Consider the following 22,077-nt stretch of genomic DNA (forward strand, 5'->3'; position numbering starts at 1 on the left):
ACTTAGCAGCAGCAGTATGCTGAGGCATTAAGATTGTAAAAGCTCACTGAGGCCAGCGACCACATTTCTTTATTAAATTTGGAAATACGTCCCCAAGGCCTGCAGGCATGTCTGAAGCAGCTCCCACCACCTCAAAAAGCCAGCTTGTAGCTCACAGATCTCCCCTTCGTTCTCCTTTCCAACTCCCTCCATCATATCACCAACCTGTAGCCTTCTCTGTCCTCGGCCTGGGAAAGATTCTCTGTTCTTGCAGTCCTCACTGTCTTCCACGAGTCCCCATTTACCGTCCACATTTTGGGCTGCCTGCTGACTGACCGAAAACCTTTGAGGAATGGAAATTAGAGGTTGCAGACAGGCCTGCAGTGAAATTTATTAAGTTCCATAGAGGGAACCTGCACTTCATTTTAGCTAGGCTGAGTGTTAGTAGTGATTTGAATCCTATTGACCTGATCATCTGGGAGATCAGCATTTTCTCTCCAAAACTGGCACTAAAGGCTTCTATATGGCTTCACTTTGAGTGTCCGTCTTCTCCAAGGCCTACTCTACCTGTAGTGTGACCTCCAATTATTCTCAGTTGAGTATGCCTTGGGCCTGATGTGCTGCAGTAGAGAGTCTTTCGGGCGTGGCTAAGGTGGACGGTGGAGAGGTCTTGCTAGCAGAGTTTCTCGAGCTGGTAGAGGACTTGAAGTCTATACTCTTTGTCAATACTGGGGACATGCCCCTGGCATGGCTGCAGGTGTTAATGGTGAGCTTGTGTGGAGCTGTGGTTTTGCTGCTCATAGAGGCCCTTGTTGGGGTTGAGGACCATGCACCTCTCCATGGGTTGGGGCCCTTCAGTCTGGACTAGATTGTATTCCTGTTTTGTTTTTGCTTTTTTTTTTTTTTCCAGATATGTAGTTTGGAAGCTAGAATGGTGACCTCTTTGGGGGTCCCAGGAATCCAGAGGACTGGAGAGAAGAGTGGCGGCCACAGACAATAGACTCTGCCATGGAGAAGATGACACCAGCAAGCCCACCTGGCCAACTGTGTGGGGGACAGGCCCAGGCGGCTCCAACAGTTTGGGTGGCCTTGTGCCAGTACTCTTGCCTGGAAAATCCCATGGACGGAGGAGCCTGGTAGGCTACAGTCCACGGGGTCGCTGAGAGTCGGACACGACTGAGCAACTTCACTTTCACTTTTCCCCTTCATGCACTGGAGAAGGAAATGGCAACCCACTCCAGTATTCTTGCCTGGGGAATCCCAGGGATGGCGGAGTTTGGTGGGCTGCGGTCTATGGGGTCACACAGAGTCGGACACGACTGAAGCGACTTAGCAGCAGTAGCAGTAGTGATCCTCTAGGCTGCCTCATGGCTGCTGAAGCCTACTGTCTTGGTGAGGGGAGGTTTAAGGAGGCATGGTGACCATGACATCACAACAATGTGATTTCACTAAAGCGACAGGCAACAATGCCTTGGGCACTACCATTTGCCACCTAGGATTTAGAAAGAGATGTATGGGAAGGATAAAAGGAGAGGACTGTATCTTTTTCACGAGGACAGACTGCCTTCCTGATGTGCGTATCTTCTTCTACCACCTCCTGTGGATTATGCTCATTCTGATATTTCATAGGCCAACTTGACCCATGAAATAAGAATACGTTCTAGCCCAGCTGAGTCTCTAAAGAGGCACTGAAAGCTCTTAGGGAGCATTAGGAATCTTTAAGGATTTTCAGTTGATGGGAAAGAGAGTTCTTAGCCATTTTCCATTCCCTGAAAACACATGTAAGAAAAGGACACCTCTTCTGGAACTGACTGCCATAACAAAGTGCCCCACACCAGGCAGCTTCAATAAATGTTTTCTCAAACTCCTGGGGATCGAGTCAGTAATCAAAGGGTCAGCAGATTTGTCTTCTTCCGGCGTCTCTTTTGGATTGAGACTGGCCATTGTTTGCCTTTGTCTTCACATAGTGATGTCTCTGTGTTGTTTGTGACTGATCTCCTTTTCTTATACAGTACCAGTCGTATTAACCCAACCACCTATATAGAGGCCCTATTTCCAGAAAGGGTCAGAAAGAAATTATAATTTATGCAGTACGACTACATATAAAATACAGAGAGTTAGAGCTTCAACATACACACTTTGAGAGAATACAGTTTATTCCATGATATGGATTTTTGTTCTTTCCACTTGGTACTGCCGTATCTGTCTCCCAGAGTTCAACCTACGAAGTAGGTCTCCACAACACAGAAAACAACTGGTTAAGAAAAACGGATTGTCCAGGGGTAATACAGATGAAGACAAAATTCAGAATTTATAACCAATCTAGAAATCCTCTCCTCAAAGACACAAGGGAAGGAAAACATTCTATTTTTGAGTAAGTATTAAACCATAATATGACACACACATAAGAAGCAAATTGCTGAACGATGGAAAAGATAAAAGATATACTCTATATATGTATCCTAGCAAATCAGTTCATGACAACGTTTTCAAAATAATAAGGAGTCCTCAAGGAAGACCAGATGACAAACTTTGTCACACTTTGTCCTAAATTCACCCGGTAACTGCGGGAGCTCTCAATGTCTGCTAACGTGCCTTACACAGAAGAAAAAACTGCTCATATTTTTATGACTGCATGTGGTTTTGAAATGAGGCATTCTCTCAAGGGAGTCTGTTAACCTCCATAGACTTGAGAGATAAGGTGTTACTGTAACCTAACACCCCTGTACCCAACATCCTTGGCCCAAGCAATACCGAAACATTAGAATTTAAAGCCGAGATATGTTTTGTTGCAGAGCCGTGCATGGAGATGGGTGGCATATGCCTTTAAAAACCTCAATCTACCTACAGAAACAAAAGACCGATATATGGAAAAGTATAAAGCACTGATGAAAGAAATCAAACAGGACACAAATAGATGGCGAAATATACTGTGTTCATGGATCAGAAGAATCAATATGGTGAAAAGGAGTATACCACCCAAAGCAATCTATAGATTCAACGCAATACCTATCAAGCTACCAGTGGTATTTTTCAGAGAACTAGAACAAATAAGTTCACAATTTGTATGGAAATACAAAAAACAAAAAACAAAAAAACAAACCTCGAATAGCCAAAGCAATCTTGAGAAAGAAGAATGGACCTGGAGGAATCAACCTGTCTGACTCCAGGCTGTTCTACAAAGCAACAGTCATCAAGACAGTATGGTACTGGCACAGAGATAAGTCCACGCACCTATGGACACTTTATCTTTGACAGAGGAGGCAAGAATATACAATGAAGACCAGACAATCTCTTTCAGAAGTGGTGCTGGGAAAACTGGTCAACCACTTGTAAAAGAATGAAACTAGAACACTTTCTAACACGGTACACACACACACACACAAAACTCAAAATGGATTAAAGATCTAAACGTAAGACCACAAACTATAAAACTCCTAGAGAAAAACATAGGCAAAACACTCTCTGACACAAATCACAGCACGATCCTCTATGACCCCCCTCCCAGAGTAAACAAATGGGACCTAATTAAACTTAAAAGCTTTTGCACAACGAAGGGGACTAGAACCAAGGGGAAAAGCCTGCCTTCAGAATGGCAGAAACTAATAGCAAGCAAAGCAACTGACAAAGAATTAATCTCAAAAATACACAAGCAACGCCTGCAGCTCAATTCCAGAAAAATAAGCGAGCCGATCAAAAAATGGGCCAAAGAACTAAGCAGACATTTCTCCAAAGAAGACATACAGATGGCTAACAAACACATGAAAGATGCTCAACATCACTCATTATTGGAGAAATGCAAATGAAAACCACAATCAGGTACGATCTCACACCGGTCAGAATGGCTGCTATACAAAAGTCTACAAACAATACACGCTGGCGAGGGTACGGAGAAAAACGAACCCTCTTACACTGTCGTTGGGAATGCAAACTTGTACAGTCACTATGGAGAACAACGGGAGTTCAGTTCAGTTCAGTCACTCAGTCGTGTCCGTCTCTTTGCGACTCCATGAATCGCAGCACTCCAGGCTTCCCTGTCCATCACCAACTCCCGGAGTTTACCCAAACCCATGTCCATCGAGTCGGTGATGCCATCCAACCATTTCATCCTCTGTTGTCCCCTTCTCATCCTGTCCCCAATCCTTCCCAGCACCAGGGTCTTTGCAAATGAATCAACCCTTCGCATGAGGTGGCCAAAGTATTGAAGTTTCAGCTTCAACATCAGTCCTTCCAATGAACACCCAGGACTGATCTCCTTTAGGATGGACTGGTTGGATCTCCTTGCAGTCCAAGGGACTCTCGAGAGTCTTCTCCAACACCACAGTTCAAAAGCATCAATTCTTCGGTGCTCAGCTTTCTTCACCGTCCAACTCTCACATCCATACATGACCACTGGAAAAACCATAGCCTTGTCTAGATGGACCTTTGTTGGCAAAGTAGTATTTCTGCTTTTTTTTTTTAATACATTTATTTATTTTACTTGGGGGCTAATTACTTTACAATATTGTAATGGTGTTTGCCATACATTGACATGAATCAGCCATGGGTTTACACGTGTTCCCCATCCTGAACCCCCCTCCCACCTCCCTCCCCATCCCACCCCTCTGGGTCATCCCATTGCCCCAGCCTCGAGCATTTGCCTCATGCGTTGAACCTGGAATGGTGTTCTGTTTCACATATGATAATATACATGTCTCAATGCTATTCTCCCAGAACGTCCCAACCTCACCTTCTCCCTCAGAGTCCATAAGACTGTTCTATCTCTGCTTTTAAATATGCTATCTAGGTTGGTCATAACCTTCCTTCCAAGGAGTAAGCGTCTTTTAATTTCATGGCTGCAGGCACCATCAGCAGTGATTTTGGAGCCCAGAAAAATACAGTCTGATGCTGTTTCCACAGTTGCCCCATCCATTTCCCATGAAGTGATGGGACCAGATGCCATGATCTTAGTTTTATGAACGTTGAGATTTCAGCCAACTTTTCCACTCTCCTCTTTCACTTTCATCAAGAGGCTCTTTAGTTCTTCTTCACTTTCTGCCATAAGGGTGGTGCCATCTGCATATCTGAGGTGATTGATATTTCTCCTGGCAATCTTGATTTCAGCTTGCATTTCTTCCAGCCCAGCACTTCTCATGATGTACGCTGCATGTAAGTTAAATAAGCAGGGTGGCAATATATAGCCTTGACATACTCCTTTTCCTATTTGGAAACAGTCTGTGGTACCATGTCCAGTTCTAACTGTTGCTTCCTGACCTGCATACAAATTTCTCAAGAGACAGGTCAGATGGTCTGGTATTCCCATCTCTTTCAGAATTTTCCACAGTTTATTGTAATCCACAGAGTCAAAGGCTTTGGCATAATCAATAAAGCAGATAGGTGTTTTTCTCGAACTCTCTTGCTTTTTCGATGACCCAGCAGATGTTGGCAATTTGAGCTCTAGTTCCTCTGCCTTTTCTAAATCCAGCTTGAACTTCTGGAAGTTCACGGTTCACGTATTGCTGAAGCCTGGCTTGGAGAATTTTGAGCATTACTTTACTAGCGTGTGAGATGAGTGCAACTGTGCAGTAGTCTGAGCATTTTTTGGCATTGCCTTTCTTTGGCATTGGAACGAAAACTGACCTTTTCCAGTCCTGTGGACACTGCTGAGTTTTCCAGATTTGCTGGCATATCGAGTGCAGCACTTTCACAGCATCATCTTTCAGGATTTGAAACAGCTCCACTGGAATTCCATCACCTCCACTAGCTTTGTTCGTAGTGATGCTTTCTAAGGCCCACTTGACTTCACATTCCAGGATGTCTGGCTCTGGGTGAGTGATCACACCATCGTGATTATCTGGGTCGTGAAGATCTGTTTTGTACAGTTCTTCTGTGTATTCTTGCCACCTCTTCTTACTATCTTCTGCTTCTGTTAGGTCCACACCATTTCTGTCCTTGATCGAGCCCGTCTCTGCATGAAATATTCCCTTGGTACCTATAATTTTCTTGAAGAGATCTCTAGTCTTTTCCATTCTGTTGTTTTCCTCTATTTCTTTGCACTGATCGCTGAGGAAGGCTTTCTTATCTCTCCTTGAACAACGTGAAGATTTCTTAAAAAACTGGAAATAGAACTGCCATACGACCCGGCAATCCCACTGCTGGACATACACACTGAGGAAACCATAACTGAAAGGGACTCGTGTACCCCAATGTTCACCGCAGCACTGTTTACAATAGCTAGCACATGGAAGCAACCTAGATGTCCATCGGCAGATGAACAGAGAAGAAAGCTGTGATCCATACACCCAACGGAATATTACTCAGCCATTAAAAAGAATGCCTTAGAATCAGTTCTAATGAGGTGGATGAAACTGGAGCCTATTACACAGAGCAAAGCAAGCCAGAAAGATAAAACACAAATACATCACATTAACACATATATATGGACTTTAGAAAGATGATAACGACGACCCTATATGCGAGACAGCAGAAGAGACACAGATGCAAAGAACAGACTGCTGGACTCTGCGAAAAAAGGCGAAGGTGGGATGATTTGAGAGAATAGCATTGAAACACGTATATAATGTGAAATAGATCGCCAGACCAGGTTCGATGCATGAGACAGGGTGCTCAAGGATGGTGCACTGGGATGAATGACCCTGAGGGATGGGATGGGGAGGGAGGTGGGATGGAGGGTCAGGATGGGGAATGCATGTACACCCAGGGCTGTTTCATTTGAATATATGGCAAAAGCCACCACAATATTGTAAAGTAATTAGTCTCCAATTAATACAAATTTTAAAAAAGAGGTAAAAAAGCAAGCTTAGAAAATATTTTAACAGAGTGATAATAAAAACACAGTATATCAGATTTCATGAGATGCATGTCTACAAGTGCTGATAATTTTAAATGCTTGTATTAAAAAAGAATAAAAGCCTAAACCAATGGAAAAAAAAAAACAAAAACAAAAAACAGAACTCCCTCAAAGCTTTCAGCACAGACTACATTTAGGAAAGGTGAGGAAGGGTTGTGATTAGCTGTTGCAAACTTCTTGCTGTCCCATCTTGTGTTCTTGAGGTAAGGTGGTGGTCAGCTAACTGTGTTCCTGTAATCCTCGAGGGAAGCAAATATTATTCCCGATTCCCTATTTCCTGAAAGGAAAGGTAAGGGGACGGGGTCCGTTACGACTGCAGGGGCCCCAGGCACTGGGGAGATGAACACGCACCCCCAGAGAGGATTCCCTCGGGTTCACACAAAAAACACGGATGCAAGTCAGCATCCTTGATCTCAAACGATGTGCCTGGTCATCAGACTCTGTTAAATAAGGACTCAAAGTGAGGTCGCTCAGTCATGTCCAACTCTTCTGCTACCTCATGGACTGTAGCCCACCAGGCCACTCTGTCCATGGGATTTCCCAGGCAAGAATACTGCAGTGGGTTGCCATTTCCTTCCCCAGGGGATCTTCCCGACCCAGGGAAAGAAACCTGGGCCTCCAAGATTGCACGCAGACTCTTTACTATCTGAGCCACCAAGGAAGCCCTTAATGACAACACCTTTTTTAGGGGCTCAGCATGCTTCCGCTGCATAACTCCATGCCTGTCATTTTAGATTTCTGTTACCCAGAAAAGACATGAGTTCTTGATTATTTTAGGGGAAATTTTCAGTTAACTGTGGCTCTGGGAAAACCAAGGAGTGTGAAAGGAGAACAGTGCTGACAGGCTGACCTTTCTGCCTGGGGGTGGGAGTGTCTTCGTGGTTACAAAACTGAGTGGCCCTCTTGCTCCTCTGGGGAAGAATTCAGCCAAAGTCCTGGGTCAGAACACAGGGTGGGGCTGGGAGAAGATCTCTACCTAGAGTGAGGAAACCCCATCCTTGCCCAGGACAACCTTTCAGATATCGGTCACAGCCACTGCCCCTTCCACTTCCATGGGCAGAAACGGCTTTGAGCTTGGCCCTTCTAAAAGGCAGAGATCCCACAGGCAAGGCTTCTAACCTGCAAAAGGAACTTCAGCGCCTCTCTTTTCTGCCATGTGATTAAAAAATACCCTGTCCTTGTTGATTAGCTAGTCTGATACCTCTTTGGGCAAAGGGCAACCACAAAAAAGTCCTTTCTCTCTCTCATCTTGCAAAAGCAAGCAGCTGGCTTTGTAGAGTGGTTACTGCCCTGAAAGAGTCCCATTGGAACTCTTCTCCAAATTAAAAAACAAACAAACAAACAACAACAAAAAAAACAGGAGTATGCAATCCGAAAACTTTCCGGGCTTGACGCACTCTTGGGGGGGTTTCACTTAGAAACTAAAACGTTTTAATTTCTAAAGGATATGGATGGTTTACTGGGGCAGTGGGGAGGGAGAGGAAAGGCCATGGAAAATTCCATTTGTCCTAAAATGTGGGAGTATATACTCACCTGTAGTCTCAAAAAGAAGTGAATTTCTTAAAGGTCAACATTGCAAAAGCGACCCCACCCAACTAGCCCACTTACATCAGACTTAGGTTGCTGTCTTGTACATTAAAACAGGACTTTTGAAGAGAAGGCTGGAAATGACTTATATGACACAGGTAAGTGGAGTCACGGTCCTGAAGCGAGCTCCCTTAGCCTCTGCTCTGGGATCTCTAGCTAGAAAAGCCATCTTTCGATCTGAGGATTCAGATTCTGTGTATAAGCTGCACTCCTAACTAAAGATCACTTGGAGGTCACCAAGCACTCTCCAAAACACCCGTCACTTAATAAACTCGTAAGTGAAAGCACACCTTTGAAAAGATGCTCAACTGCAGAGTCTGACATGAAGTCGATTCTTCAAGACCGAAATCATCCTCAGGTGGCTCTGGATTTCAACCTCTGTGAAGTTCCTCTGACTGACTTACTGTTTCAGAATCACCCTTTGCATAAACGTCCCACCACACTCAGAGGATCCTAGAGAAACTTCCTTCAGACACCAGTCAGAGGAAAAGCTCAGCTTCATTTGATCAACTGGAGTGTTTTCTATTTACGGGGGAAACATGAGCTCTTTGAAAGCACTCATATGTTTTTCCCTTTTCCCTCTGACTGCCAGCAAGCTCGGGGCCAAAATGGAAGACTGACTTTGCTAATTCTGAAGGCCGAAATAGTTATTTCTGTATGCAAAGTTTCTCCAGATCTCTCACTATTCTATTTTCATCTTTCTTTTTTTTTCAAATAAAGTTATTTATTTTAGTTGGGGGCTAATTACTTTACAATATTGTAGTAGTTTTTGCCATACATTGACATTTTCTTTTTTTTTTTTTGTTTTTTTTTTTTTTTGTTTTGGGATGATTCAAGTACATTACACTTATCATGCCACCACTGTTCTGACAGGAGGCAGGGCTGAGATGGTAATGCAGGCAACAGGGACATTTTCATCTTTCTCACTGTCTTGATATCCATTTTGTCAGTATATCTGAAATCCTTTCCGGAAGCAGTGAAAAAACCCACAACCAAATGAACAATCTACTTCAGAAAGAGAAGAATAGTATAAATGTATCATTCATAGGAACACTGCCATCTGGGACCCAAGAATTCCACAAACTTCATGGAATAAATGCTACTCCTGTTGCTTTCTACAGCATCAGAAGTGGTCCCTCAAACCCCAATCCACACAGAATTGGATGTTTCAGATGCCATTCAGAATTTTAAGGAATGGGGTGGTGATCCACCCTTCCTGACTAACCCAACTGCTCTCTCTCTTCCTGCCCTGTATCACGGAGAGATATTCCATCCTCTTTCAATGAACTGCAGGAACTGAGGTTCTGGAACAGTTCCCAATGATACAAACACGGAGGAAAAAAGCTCAAAACTCATCCCCCCTCCTGCTTTAAGCAGCAAGACTAAGAAAACCCCAGGGGACACACAACTTGTAGATGGGTCCTGTCAGAAGCTGTGTGTTGTCTGTTTTGTCACTAAGCCGTGTCCAGCTCTTTTGTGACCCCATGGATTATACAGCCCACCAGATTCCTCTGTCCACGAAGTCTCCAGGCAAGACTACTGGAGTAGGTTTCCATTTCCTTCTCCAGGAGATCTTCCCGATACGAGCATCAAATTTGCGACCCCTGCATTGGCAGGCAGATTCTTTACCACTGAGCTACATGATTAAGCCTGGCTATCCGTGTATGTAACTCACAGAGTACAAGAGGTTTTATGGCTACAATATCCAATTTGTCCTTAGGCCATGTTTCTCCTGGGCCTTAATTAATTCTTATCTTTCTTGGGCATATCAACACACACTTGCCAAGCCAGCTGAGAAATTTGCTGACTGCTTCGCCAATGGACCGAATATCTTTCAAATCATTCCTATGTTCCACTGTGGTGTCTGCCAACATGCCTGGCATGTGGCAGGTTTGAGAGAAGCCTCTGCTGGTTCAGTCCCTAACAACAGCAACGGGGGAACTGCTAAGACTCAGGCAGCAGTTCACAACTAGGGGAGATTTAGCTTTGTCAAGACACTTTTGAAGGCCACCGCTGGGTAGATGCTACTGACATCCAGTTGGTAAAGACCAGGGATACTGCTAAACATGCCTCAATACACAGGACAAAGAATTATCCAGCATAAAAAGCTAATAGCGCCAAGGTTGAGAAGCCTCGGGCCCATGTCAGGTAAATGCAAATATGGCAGAATACGGGCTCAGGTGTGCATCCTACAATGCCCCTTGAACTTCTACAGGCCTAAAGAAGAACTCAGCAGTCTGGTGCCACCCACTCGGGAAGTCTTATACTCGAGTGAGAAAATGTATTTTGAAATGCCTGGGCAGTGTGAGGAGAGGTAAGGGAGAAGAAACTCATCAAGGTCTTTGAACTGAACGCTTTTATCAATATCAGCCCTGTACAATGTTTTAACATTGATAACCATGTGAGGCATGTAAGTCAACATATTGGAAACAAAACTGCTTAGGTTCACAATGACCTGACTGCTAGAAGCAGCTATTACTTTCTAAGAGACTTCTTCTCCTGTGCTCAAAATCAACCACATTGGGTATCAAGGAGGTAAATGGTAGGCAGGGCCAGCTCAAGTCCTTGTCCTGCTCAGTAACTAGCTAGGGGACTTGGAGCTAATCCGAGCTTGGTTGTGCCACACTTCATGACGTCTGAGGGCGACATGACGTGTGATACTACAAATGGCAAGGTGACATCCTAAAACCAAATCAAGAAACCAGAAACTGGTACAGTCACTTACCCTCCTGCTTGGGAGATGGTTCTTTGGGTTCCTTCCTAGTGTTTCGACCCTCCAGCGGAGAAAGGTCTTCTAAATCTATGACAAGTCCGCTCTCTGAATCAGAATCCAGGCCCAAATGCACTCTTGGGGAGTCAGTCTCACCTTTTCCCTTCAGCTTATCCTTTGTGGGAGGAGGAAAGGGTTTTTTGCTTTGTCTGAAAAGTCCTTCTCAAGCTGGGGCTCATCTTCTCCTTGACTGATCTTGAGTCCACTTTTTCACAGACTGGTGACCTGCTTTCAGCTCCTCTTCCATCTCCACGGGATTTGGCACTTTGGGATTTTTTTTTTTTGATAGCAGATGGCTCTTTGACCATCTGAGCCACCTCTTTGTCTTCAGCATCTTCTGGCTCATTCTTGGACCTCTGCTCCTCATCACCGATAGAGTTACTTCCGCTACTATCTGACTTCTCAGAATGCCTTGAATCGCCAGGCCCAACAGTCATATAAACATCTTCTGAGATTTCATTTATGCCTAAATTAAAACAACAACAACAACAACAAGATGTCGCATACTCACAGAAAAAAAGAGCAGGACCAGAAAACCGCAAATATTTAACACGCTCAATGCTGAAATAAAAAAAAAAAAATCACGGTGCATCACACTGGCCTGGTGGGATTAGCAGTAGACTTAAGTTGCAGCTGACTACAGGTGACAAATGGAACTTGCCTGGAGAGGGTTTCAGTTACTGACATTCAAAGATGACATGGGACCAAACCATGTGAACTTCTAATCTATCCAAAGCCTAATCTTGGCAGCATGGGTAACTAACTGGGACACATAGAATGGGAGGGATGGAAGGGAACGCTACACAGGATTTGTTAAAACTGATCCATTTTCAGTTCAGTTCATTTCAGTTGAGTTCAGTCACTCAGTCGTGTCCGACTCTTTGTGACCACATGAACAACAGCACACCAGGCCTCCCTGTCCACCACCATCTCCCGGAGTCCACTCAAACTCATCTCTGTTGAGTCAGTGATGCCATCCAACCATCTCTTCCTCTGTTGTCCCCTTCTCCCTCTGCCCTCAATCTTTCCCAGCATCAGGGTCTTTTCTAATGAGTCAGCTCTTCGCATCAGAAGAGGATTGAAATGCCAAAGGACTGGGGTTTCAGCTACAACATCAGTCCTTCCAATGAACACACAGGACTGATCTCCTTTAGGATGGACTGGTTGGATCTCCTTACAGCCCAAGGGACTCTCAAGAGTCTCCTCCAACACCACAGTTCAAAACCATCAATTCTTCAGCGCTCAGCTTTCTGTACAGTCCAACTCTCACATCCACACATGACAACTGGAAAAGCCATAGCCTCAACTAGATGGACCTTTGTTGACAAAGTAATGTCTCTGCTTTTTAATATGCTGTCTAGCTTGGTCATAACTTTCCTTTCAAGGAGTAAGCGTCTTTTAATTACATGGCTGCAAACAGCATCTCCAGTGATCTTGGAGCCCAGAAAAATAAAGTCAGCCACTGCTTCCTCATCTATTTGCCATGAAGTGACGTGACCGGATGCCATGAACTTAGTTTTCTGAATGCTGAGCTTTAAGCCAACATTTTCACTCTCCTCTTTCACTTTCATCAAGAGGTTTTTTAGTTCTGGATATCTGAGGTTATTCATATTTCTCCCGGCAATCTTGATTCCAGCTTCTGCTTCCATTTTGCAGATTAGGAAAAAAAAAAAAGAGGGCCTGAGAAATCCCTTGTCCTGGGACACATAGAAAACCAAGACAGAGAGGCGAGACCAGAGACATGGGCTCTTGAGTCACCGCTAGGACTCTTCCCACAAATTCCCAAAGCATTAAGTCTTTTACTCTTTGTGTCCAGGACTCAAAGAAGTAAGCCAAGCCTTAAAGCAGCGGATGCAAACTCACAGCCCACTAGCCACATGGGGCGAGCAAACGTGTTATTAAGGAAGCAATGGTTTGACCCAATGCTTTCCAATCTTTCGTTATTTGTTGCTTTTAACTTAGAATACGCTGGCCAACTCAGAAATCCCGAAGTTTCACACAGAAATTAAGATGTTAGGCTTGCTGGAAAAGGCGGGAGACCTGGCCATTCTGGGTCACAGGCCTGCAAGGCTGGCTGGGGCTGAGAACTTCTGGCCCATTTCGGTTGGGGGAGCACTGTCTCCAGGTGACCCAGCTGCCCAGTCCCCATCTGGCTTCCTGCCCTGAAGCAGAGTCAACCACCATTGTGCTTCTACTGTTTTTCTACTTGTAACTGAGTCCAGAGGAAAGGCACACATTTCCATGTCTCAAGCAAAAGGAAAAATGATAAAACAGCAGGACTTTCCTACATATACAAGCAAAAATGGGCAAAAGTCTATTTCTAACAATAATTTCATTTAACCTATTTATGTTTCCTGCTCCCAGAAGTGAGCATCATCCATCTGAACGTAAATAATCTGTTACCCTACAATTTTGAAAAGAGGAAATCCCCATCGACTCTGTATTGTCTTCATTCTAGAGCAATGCTTACCATGAGTGGGATCATGGAAGAGAAAATCTTAAAAGGCCAAGAGCCACAAACAGCCCAGCAGGATCAGGAGTGAACTATATCCACCTCCTCCAGGGCTCAAATGGAAAGAACCTAAAAACCAAGTGTGGTTTAATTTCTGGATCTCAGGGCTGGTGCAATTGGGAACTAAAGGTTGGACACAAGAACGACAAGCATGACCACACTTGCTTGGATACCGGAGCCCAAAGGAGGTGAATTCAGATCCTGCTCCTCTGCTTCTATTAGTTGTGTGACTGAACGAGTGGACTACCTCTCTGAGCCTCCGTTTCTTCCTCCGGACAATGGGTTTGATAACAGTATCAACCTTCCAGGGCAATCTATGCACAGTGCAGGGGCCATAGGAAGTCCTCCGTAAATCCTTATTGAAAATAACAAATCGAGGAGCTAGACCAGCTGCCTGGAAGAACCCAACAGGGATATGGACTGCATAGTTCATCCACGTCACTCAATGTCCTAGCCAAATGGGCGAACCAGCCAGGAGTGCTTTGGTTACACAGCCTGGGTGACTCCCAACTACAGCTTCTTTCTCACCCGAAGGTCCAGAGCATCCAGTGACAAAGAAACCTGAAGATTTCTTTAAAAACTGGGTCTAGAACGGCCATACGACTCAGCAATCCTGCTGCTGGACATATACACCGGGGAAACCAGAGCCGAAAGAGACTCGTGTACCCCAATGTTCATCGCAGCAGTGTTTACAATAGCTAGCACATGGAAGCAACCTAGACGTCCATCGGCAGACGAATGGAGAAGAAAGCTCTGATCCATACACACAACGGAATTTTACTCAGCCATTAAAAAGAATGCATTGGAATCAGCTCTAATGAGGTGGATGAAACTGGAGCCTATTATACAGAGCGACGTAAGCCAGAAAGATAAAACACCGATACATGATATTAACACACATATATGGAATTTAGAAAGATGATAACGATGGCCCTATATGCGAGACAGCAAAAGAGACACAGATGTAAACAACAGACTGCTGGACTCCGTGGAAAAAGGCGAGGGTGGGATGATTTGAGAGAATAGCATGGAAACATGTATAGTATGTGAAATAGATCGCCAGTCCAGGTGCGATGCATGAGACAGGGTGCTCAGGGCTGGAGCACTGGAATGAATGACCCTGAGGGATGGGATGGGGAGGGACGCGGGAGGGTCAGGATGTGAAACGCATGTACACCCAGGGCTCTTTCATGTGAATATATGGCAAAAGCCACCACAATACTGTCAAGTAATTAGCCTCCAATTGACATCCATTTTTAAAAAGAGGTAAAAAATAAAAAGAAAGCTTAGAAAATATTTTAAGAGAGTGATAATAAAAACACAGCATATCAGAATTCATGAGATGCATGTCTAGAAGTGCTCATAAATTTAAATGCTTGCATGAAAAAAGAATAAAAGCCTAAGCCAATGGAAAAAAGAAAAAAAAACCAAAACACTCCCTCAAAGTGTTCAGCAAAGGCTACGTATAAGAAAGGTGAGGGAGGGGTGTGATTAGCTGTTGCAAACTTCTTGCTGTCAGATCGTGTGCTCTTGAAGCGAGGTGGTGGTCAGCTAACTGTGTTCCTGTAATCCTCGAGGGAAGCAAATATTATTCCCTATTCCCTGTTTCCCGAAAGGAAAGGTCCCAAGCTTGACTTTCACCCTCCACGGTCCTGGTTGGGAGGGGGAGGGGTCCCTGTGCAGGCCGGTTATCCTAGTTGTGGAGCATTCGTCTAGCACCCACTCTTGTTACTTCCAGCAGTGCTCAGTCCCAGCCGGAAGAGGCATTTCTCAGTTCTCTGTGCCTTCCTCTTACCAAGGCCCCCATACACTGCCCAGCCACCTTCAATGAGCGAGCCAGGTACCCAGCATGTAGCTGGCCCTCAGCCTCCTCAGTCTACCCAGATGGAAAGCTGGGTCCTGTAGACTGTGACCCATGGAGATTGCCACAACCATTCGGTCATGGAGGTGGGGATGGAACACGTTGGCCATTGCTTTGAAACCTGGGCCAGGCCAGTCAGTGGCTCCAGCAAGGGCTCTGGGACTCTACAAGACACAGCCTGTCCCCAAGCTCCACAGTTCATTCCCCAGCCCAAGGCCCGAGGGCCTAGAGGGCTCTGTGGGAAGGCTGTAATATATCTCTCACTACACTCTGCTGAGAGGCTTTTTGTTGGTGGTGTTGGGGTTTCTAACTGCACTAAAGGTCTTGGGCTGAGGCCTGCAGCTCAGTTTTCCATCCTGCCTCTATTACAGTATCTTCCTTGATGAGCTTATTCAACCTGTGACTAAAAGTTGATAACCTGGACCATCACGGGCCATTTCCAGTAGCCCGAGGACCACAGTCTACTCTGTTTCTATAATGCAGGGATTTCAACTTCACAATGTCATGTGATGAAAAAGGTTTCGTCTTCCTCTAACTGAAATATTTAACTTAGAATAATGTCCCCTTGGACATACATTGCAAATGAGGCTACCATTTATTTATTCACTGCTAGAATTATACTTGACATGAATATGATTGAAACAATTATTATTGGGCTATAGTCGCATTACAATGTTGCTTTAGTTTCTGCTGTACGTATGTCCAAGTGAATCCATTTTAGCTGTACATATATCCCGTCATTTTTGGATTTCCTTCACAGTTAGGTCACTACAGAGCCGAGTCGAGTCCCCTTGTACTTTCACTTTTCTCAAACTGTAACTTTTTCTTAAATTTTAACTGGGGGTTAATTACCATACAATATCGTGATGGCTTCTTCCATGGGTCAACATTAATAAGCCATAAGTATATAGACGTCCCGCCCATCCTGGAGCCTCTCCCATCCCTTCCTACGCTATTTTTCTGGGTTCTTCCAGAGCACTTGCTTTGCATGCCCTGCTTCGTGAAGATGAAAACCTGAAAGATGATTTTTCTGTATAAAATATGTAATTTTCTCTATCTCACACGTGAGAACATGGGGGCACATTTTTCTATGTGAAATAGGAGATATGTACTTCATGTTTGAAAATCTATTTGTATAAGTTTCTTCATCATATTTGGAATCTTGTCTGTTTTACCTATGGATATCTGTGCATTTTTCCTACATGAATGGGGAATTCTACATATTTCAGATATGAAAAGTTGAGCACATCCTTTCTTGCATCAGAACTCTGAAATTGTACACATTTCCTATGTGAAAATCTCAATGAAATTTTACTGACATGAAGTATGTAATTAAGATATGGGGAACCAACATGGAATTGGAATTCTCTCTATTTCATAAATGAAATTCTGGGCACCACTGTTTCTTCGTGAAATACTTCATTCCTTGTATTTCTCATATATAAAACAATGACTGTCCACCATGGAATATGGAGTTCTCTATATTACCTGCACCAAAATCTAGGCATTAATTCTCCTTCATGAAAGTTGGGCTTCTCTATATTTCACATCTGATGATCAGAACGAACATTTTCCTATGAGAAATAAGGAAATCTCTGCATTTCATGTGAACCACTGGTTCTTCAGTCTCTGAAACACCTGTTTGCATTTGTGTCCCTGTGCATGAAACGTGTGTGTGTACACGTGTGTGCTTGTGGCACCTGTTTGTGTGTGTGTGTGTGTGTGTGTGTGTGTGTGTGGCCTAAGAGAGGTGCTCAGTGTGAAACACCAGACATCCTAGGAGGCAGAGTGTGAGTGTTGCATCTATCCAGGCACTTAACGTGAGTGTGCCCATGTTAGCTATGCAGCCGAGAGGAAGGGAGTAAGCAATGGTCAGGAGGAGCACTTTGGTCCCCTTGAAACACTTCCAGGAGGAGCTCTGCTGCTCTGGGAAGTGCATCCGCAGGAGCACATCCTTAGCCACCGGGGTGCCTGCTCTAAGCCATGGGCCGGGGGAAAGGCCAAGAGCTGACAGACCGCAAGCCAGGGGCTCCAGGGTGGTTTGGCTTGGGGCTGCGTTGTGGGGCCCGAACAGCGAGCTGAGGAAAGTGCGCTGCTTCATCCTCTGAGGAGAGGATGACTGCATTCCTGACACTGCTCAAGCCTAAGGCACAAGTTTAGGGATGGACTCTGCAGGCGGTGAACTTCGGTGAGGTCAGCGGTAAGCCCGCCTCCCACACCCTGCCCGTGGCTTGCAGTTCAGATCTAAGGTGAGCACCTGTGTCCCTGAGGTACCCAGGAACCCCGTCTCACCTGTGTGGATCCCTGAGCACACGGAGTCGCCCGCTGCCCCAGAGGCAATTTCAAGCTTGAGGATGGTTGCAGCGTCAGGTTCAAGTTCCTTGCCTTCGCCTCCAGCTGGCCTGGCTCGCCCAGTCGCTGGGCTGGCACATGTGCACTGTTGGTCAGGCAAACGGCTTGCCTGGACCGGCGCACTATGGGCTGAGCCAAGTTGGGCCCCTGGGTCACGTGCTGAGAGAGGGCCCAGAATTCCAAGGGGCGTGTCCCGTGAGCCAAGCCCTTTCGACTCCATTTGATTGGTTCTGTGATGAGGTCTAGAGGTCAGGGGGTAGAGTTCAGCCCCTTCCCGCCGCCATATTGTGCGTGCTGGTGGCACACGGCTCTGCGCATGACTGTCTCCCTTTCCCTGCTCATTGGCTGTGGGCAAGTAGCCAGTTGGTTGTGCCACGTAGACTGCGGCCGGTGGGCGGGCTGTGCCGGCCGCCCGCTGTGCCCTCACGTGCAGCTTCTTCGCGGCTCTGGGCTACGGCCAGAACACCATGGAGAGTGAGACGGGGCCAGAGGAAGGCGGCAGCACCCCGGGATCCGGGGTCTTAGTTGTGAGTCCGGGTCTTCACGAGGGAGGGACCCTGGGGCCTACCAGCCCGGTGGGGGCGGCAGAGGCGATGCAGGCTGCAGGCGAGGAGGCCGCACTCTTCTGGGTGGAGGCGGCGGAGGAAGGTGCGGCCCTGGAGGAGGGCGAGGTGGCGGGAATCGGGCAGGAGTTCCAGCTGCTGGCGTTAGACGTCATGGAGGAGGTGGAGCTGGTGGCCTACGAGGAGCAAGAGCAGGTGTCCTCGGAGAAGCAGGGCCAGGAATATATAAGCCCCGGAGCCCCGAGTGACCGGCCCGCACTGGAGGCGCTCAAGGCCCTGCAAGCCGAGCTGGAACCCGTGAATAAGCAAGCCCAAAGGGCCCACGCTCGCCTGAAACACAAGAACTGCCAGAGGCGGAAGCTGCATCTAGAGCACAGAAGTGCCATCATCCAGGGAATTTGTGGCTTCTGGGTCAAAGTTGTATCCTTGGTGTGGTGCTTGTGGATTTTTTTTTTTTTTTAAACCTGGGCTATTGCAGAAGCGGTTTACAGATCGTGGATATTGGTTACCGTTCTATGTATCTGTTCCTGATATTAGGTGGGCTGTCCTTGCTGTTCTGGTTAGCACAAATTGCTACTTGGGCTTTACTTGCAGAGGTCCCAATCAGAATTGTCATTAGCACCAGGGACTCCTCAGAGAAAAGGCTTGTCTGGGATCCAGGTCTTCTCTGAAAAGCTGAGTGAATTTGGGGATGAGGTTGGGATGTGTAAATGCTCATGCTGCTTGTACCTCGGAGTGCTTGTTTTCCAGAAGTAAGCTAACTTTTAGGAGGCTGAGATGGAGCTTAGGGCCTTTCCTGTTAGGAACAGACCCTCTTATGGTAGTGCGTTCATAGGCACAGCCTTGGGGCTTGTCATGCCTTCATACAGTCTGCGTGAGCAGAAATGTGACGAGTTAACTCGTAGCAAGTTGAAGTCAGGCAGTGCCATTCTACTCTTTAGGCTAGATTTGTCCTTCCAGCACTTTTTTCCTCTAGCATCTGGAGGCTCCTTGACCTACAGCAGTTTATGAACCATCCCCAGATGTCAGCTATGATGGCTGACCAAGATGAAGACATGCTTCACTTCATGACCAACTTGAAGGTCAGGCAGGGGACACTGATAATTGTGGAGGAATGGTGACTGGGGAGGGGAGAAGACATGATTTACCCCTGAAAACAGGAAAGGACAGCTCTTCTGTAAAGAGGTTTCACACCCACCCACCCCTACCCCACTCCCCACACTTTGTCCTGGCAGGTGGAGGAACTCAAGCATCCCACTCATCACTGCAAGATCACATTGTTCTTCCGGAAGAATAGGTATTTCCAGAATGAAGTGATTGTTAAGGAATATCTCATTAATGTCACCGGTAAGAGGCAGCTCCTTGGATGGGGTGGGGGGCAGAAAAGTGTAGGTTGAATTGGAAAATGACTTAGGTCTTTCTCCCATACTCCCTTTTCCTGCAGGATACCGCGCATCTCATTCCACCCCAATTCACTGGAACCAGGGATTTGAACGTAAGGCATACAGCCGCAGGCACCACAACAGCAGCGTTAACTTCTTCAACTGGTTCTTTGACCACAATTTTACAGGATCTGACCGGATTGCTGAGGTAGGGTCCCACGTGGCCACTGGGCCAGAATTGGTGATGTATGTTGGAGTTCTTGGCGGTGCACGGGAGGGCTCAGGGTCTGGCCAGCCCTGTGCTGACCTTGCTCATTGCCCTGGCAGATCATCATAAAGGATCTGTGGCCCAATCCCGTGTGGTACTATATGAGGAGGAAGGCTCCCCCACGAGAGGTACGGGGAGGACGAGAGGTGAGGAGCCCAGGGGCTGGGCACTGGCATTAAATGTTTTCCAGAAACGTGGGTCATTTATTTCACTTGTGGAGAAAGTGAGACTCCGTGGAATGCAGAGTACCACCAGGGAATGAGGGAATCAGCAAGAGACAGCAGGAGTAGAGAACTGTAGTGAAAAATGGGTTCTAAGTAGAGAAGCTTGAGGTAGATGAAGTGGCCTGGTCAGGGCAAACTCACTCCAATTTATATCTGACTCAGCTGCACATCTCTGAACTGCCATTCCATGGCCAACATGTGTACCCTCAGGCTTCTCTTAAGTTGGGGCCCACCTACTATTGAAGTCCCCTTTCCACAAAGGTCTGTGAGTCTCCTTTCTGCTAGGCTGTTCCCCACTGACCATCATTTGATTCCATTTTGATCATCGCACTTGTTTTTATTTTCTTCTGCATCTTTTTCACCTGCCACCCTCATTCTGAGAATACTGACCACTGTGCAGGATTCTGGAGAATAGTCTTTTAACTTACTTATTTCAACTGGAGGATGATTACTTTACAAAACCATGGCGGTTTCCGCCATACATTGGCCAACACGGATCACCCGTATACACGTGTATACACGTGTCCCCCCAAATGCTGAACCCACCACCCACCGCCCTCCCCTACCCGTCTTTCTTGGTTGTCCCACAACATGACTTTGTTTGCCTTGCTTCATGCATCAAATTTGTGCTGGTCATCTATTTTGCCTAAGGTAATGTAAAGGTTTCAGGGCTATTTTCTCAAATTAACCCAGCCTCACGTTCTACCACTGAGCCCAAAGTCTGTTCTTTATATGTCTGTGTCTTATTTGCTGTCCTGCATGTTGGATGTTCAGTACCACCTACATGGTCCTAAACTCCGTATATTTGTGTTAACATGCAGTATTTGTTTTTTCTCTTTCTGACTTAACTTCACTCTGTATAATAGGCTCCATGTTCATTCCAACTCATAAGAATTGAGTTCGATGTATTCCTTTTTAGGGCTGAGTAACATCCCATTGTGTATATGTACCCCAACTTCCTTATCCCTTCATCTGCCGATGGACATACAGGTTGCTTCCATGTCCTAGCTCTTGTAAATAGTTCTACGGTGAAGACTGGGGTACGTGGTTTTTATTATGTGCTTAGAGAGGAAATGTAAAAGTTCACAGACTCTCCCTCCTGGGAACTGACTTGAAAGATTAAAGCTGTCTTTAGTGTAGTTCAGAGAGGATAGGTTTACATATCTGTGTCTGTGTCTGTTTTGAAAGGACCCCCCCGATCTTGAGAAACTTATGAAGGAGTGCCCCCCTTTACCTAAAATAGGAAACCTATGAAGGTGCTTCACATGAAGATCAATGGCCAGCTAGTTCTCTCGGACAGGAAAGTAATGCAGAGCGGTCTGGTGGTGAAACGGATCGAGAGGGAGACACAAGTAAACCTGAAATAATTCCGAAGGATAAATAAAAAGCATCAACTGTATGTGTCTGTGCATTGTTTGGACAGGTCCTCAGGATAAATACTTCAGCTCCGTGTAGGATTCTCAGTTTACCGCATGGGAATTACCAGACCATGGAGATTTGTAGAGGGGGTTAAGTCATATGTTGGGGTTGTGTCAGGGGACACAGTTCTTCCTGTGGGGTGGGGGTTGGGGAGGAAGCGGAGGGGCCATTAACTGTGGGTCTGTCAATTTTTCAAGGGAAATGTGGATGTTCATGGAAAGGGTCTGGTGAACAAGGGCCAGAGATCAAAATAGTGGGACGCAATTTTGTTGGAAGGTGGTGCCCCGGGTATCGTCCCTGTTGGATATCA

General features: G+C 45.9%; 1 protein-coding gene across 2 annotated transcripts; it reads left to right on the forward strand.

Annotated features, from left to right (window-relative positions):
- The first annotated feature begins 18,200 nt into the window (after positions 1 to 18,200).
- On the forward strand, positions 18,201 to 21,747 carry LOC145537532 (testis-specific Y-encoded protein 3-like). 2 transcript variants are annotated; one of them, XM_081568229.1, is made up of 6 exons: positions 18,201 to 18,894; positions 19,479 to 19,556; positions 19,710 to 19,821; positions 19,919 to 20,064; positions 20,184 to 20,270; positions 21,592 to 21,747. In XM_081568229.1, exons 1-6 carry the CDS (start codon positions 18,379 to 18,381, stop codon positions 21,730 to 21,732), a joined length of 1,080 nt encoding a protein of 359 aa, XP_081424355.1. In that variant the 5' UTR covers positions 18,201 to 18,378; the 3' UTR covers positions 21,733 to 21,747. The 2 variants fall into 2 exon arrangements, with proteins under 2 accessions (XP_081424355.1, XP_081424356.1); XM_081568230.1 differs by having other exon boundaries at positions 20,184 to 20,252.
- Positions 21,748 to 22,077: the final 330 nt, after the last annotated feature.

This window comes from Giraffa tippelskirchi, chromosome Y, assembly GCF_054371585.1.
Source record: "Giraffa tippelskirchi isolate mGirTip1 chromosome Y, T2T-mGirTip1v1.2.pri, whole genome shotgun sequence".
NCBI lineage: Eukaryota > Metazoa > Chordata > Mammalia > Artiodactyla > Giraffidae > Giraffa > Giraffa tippelskirchi.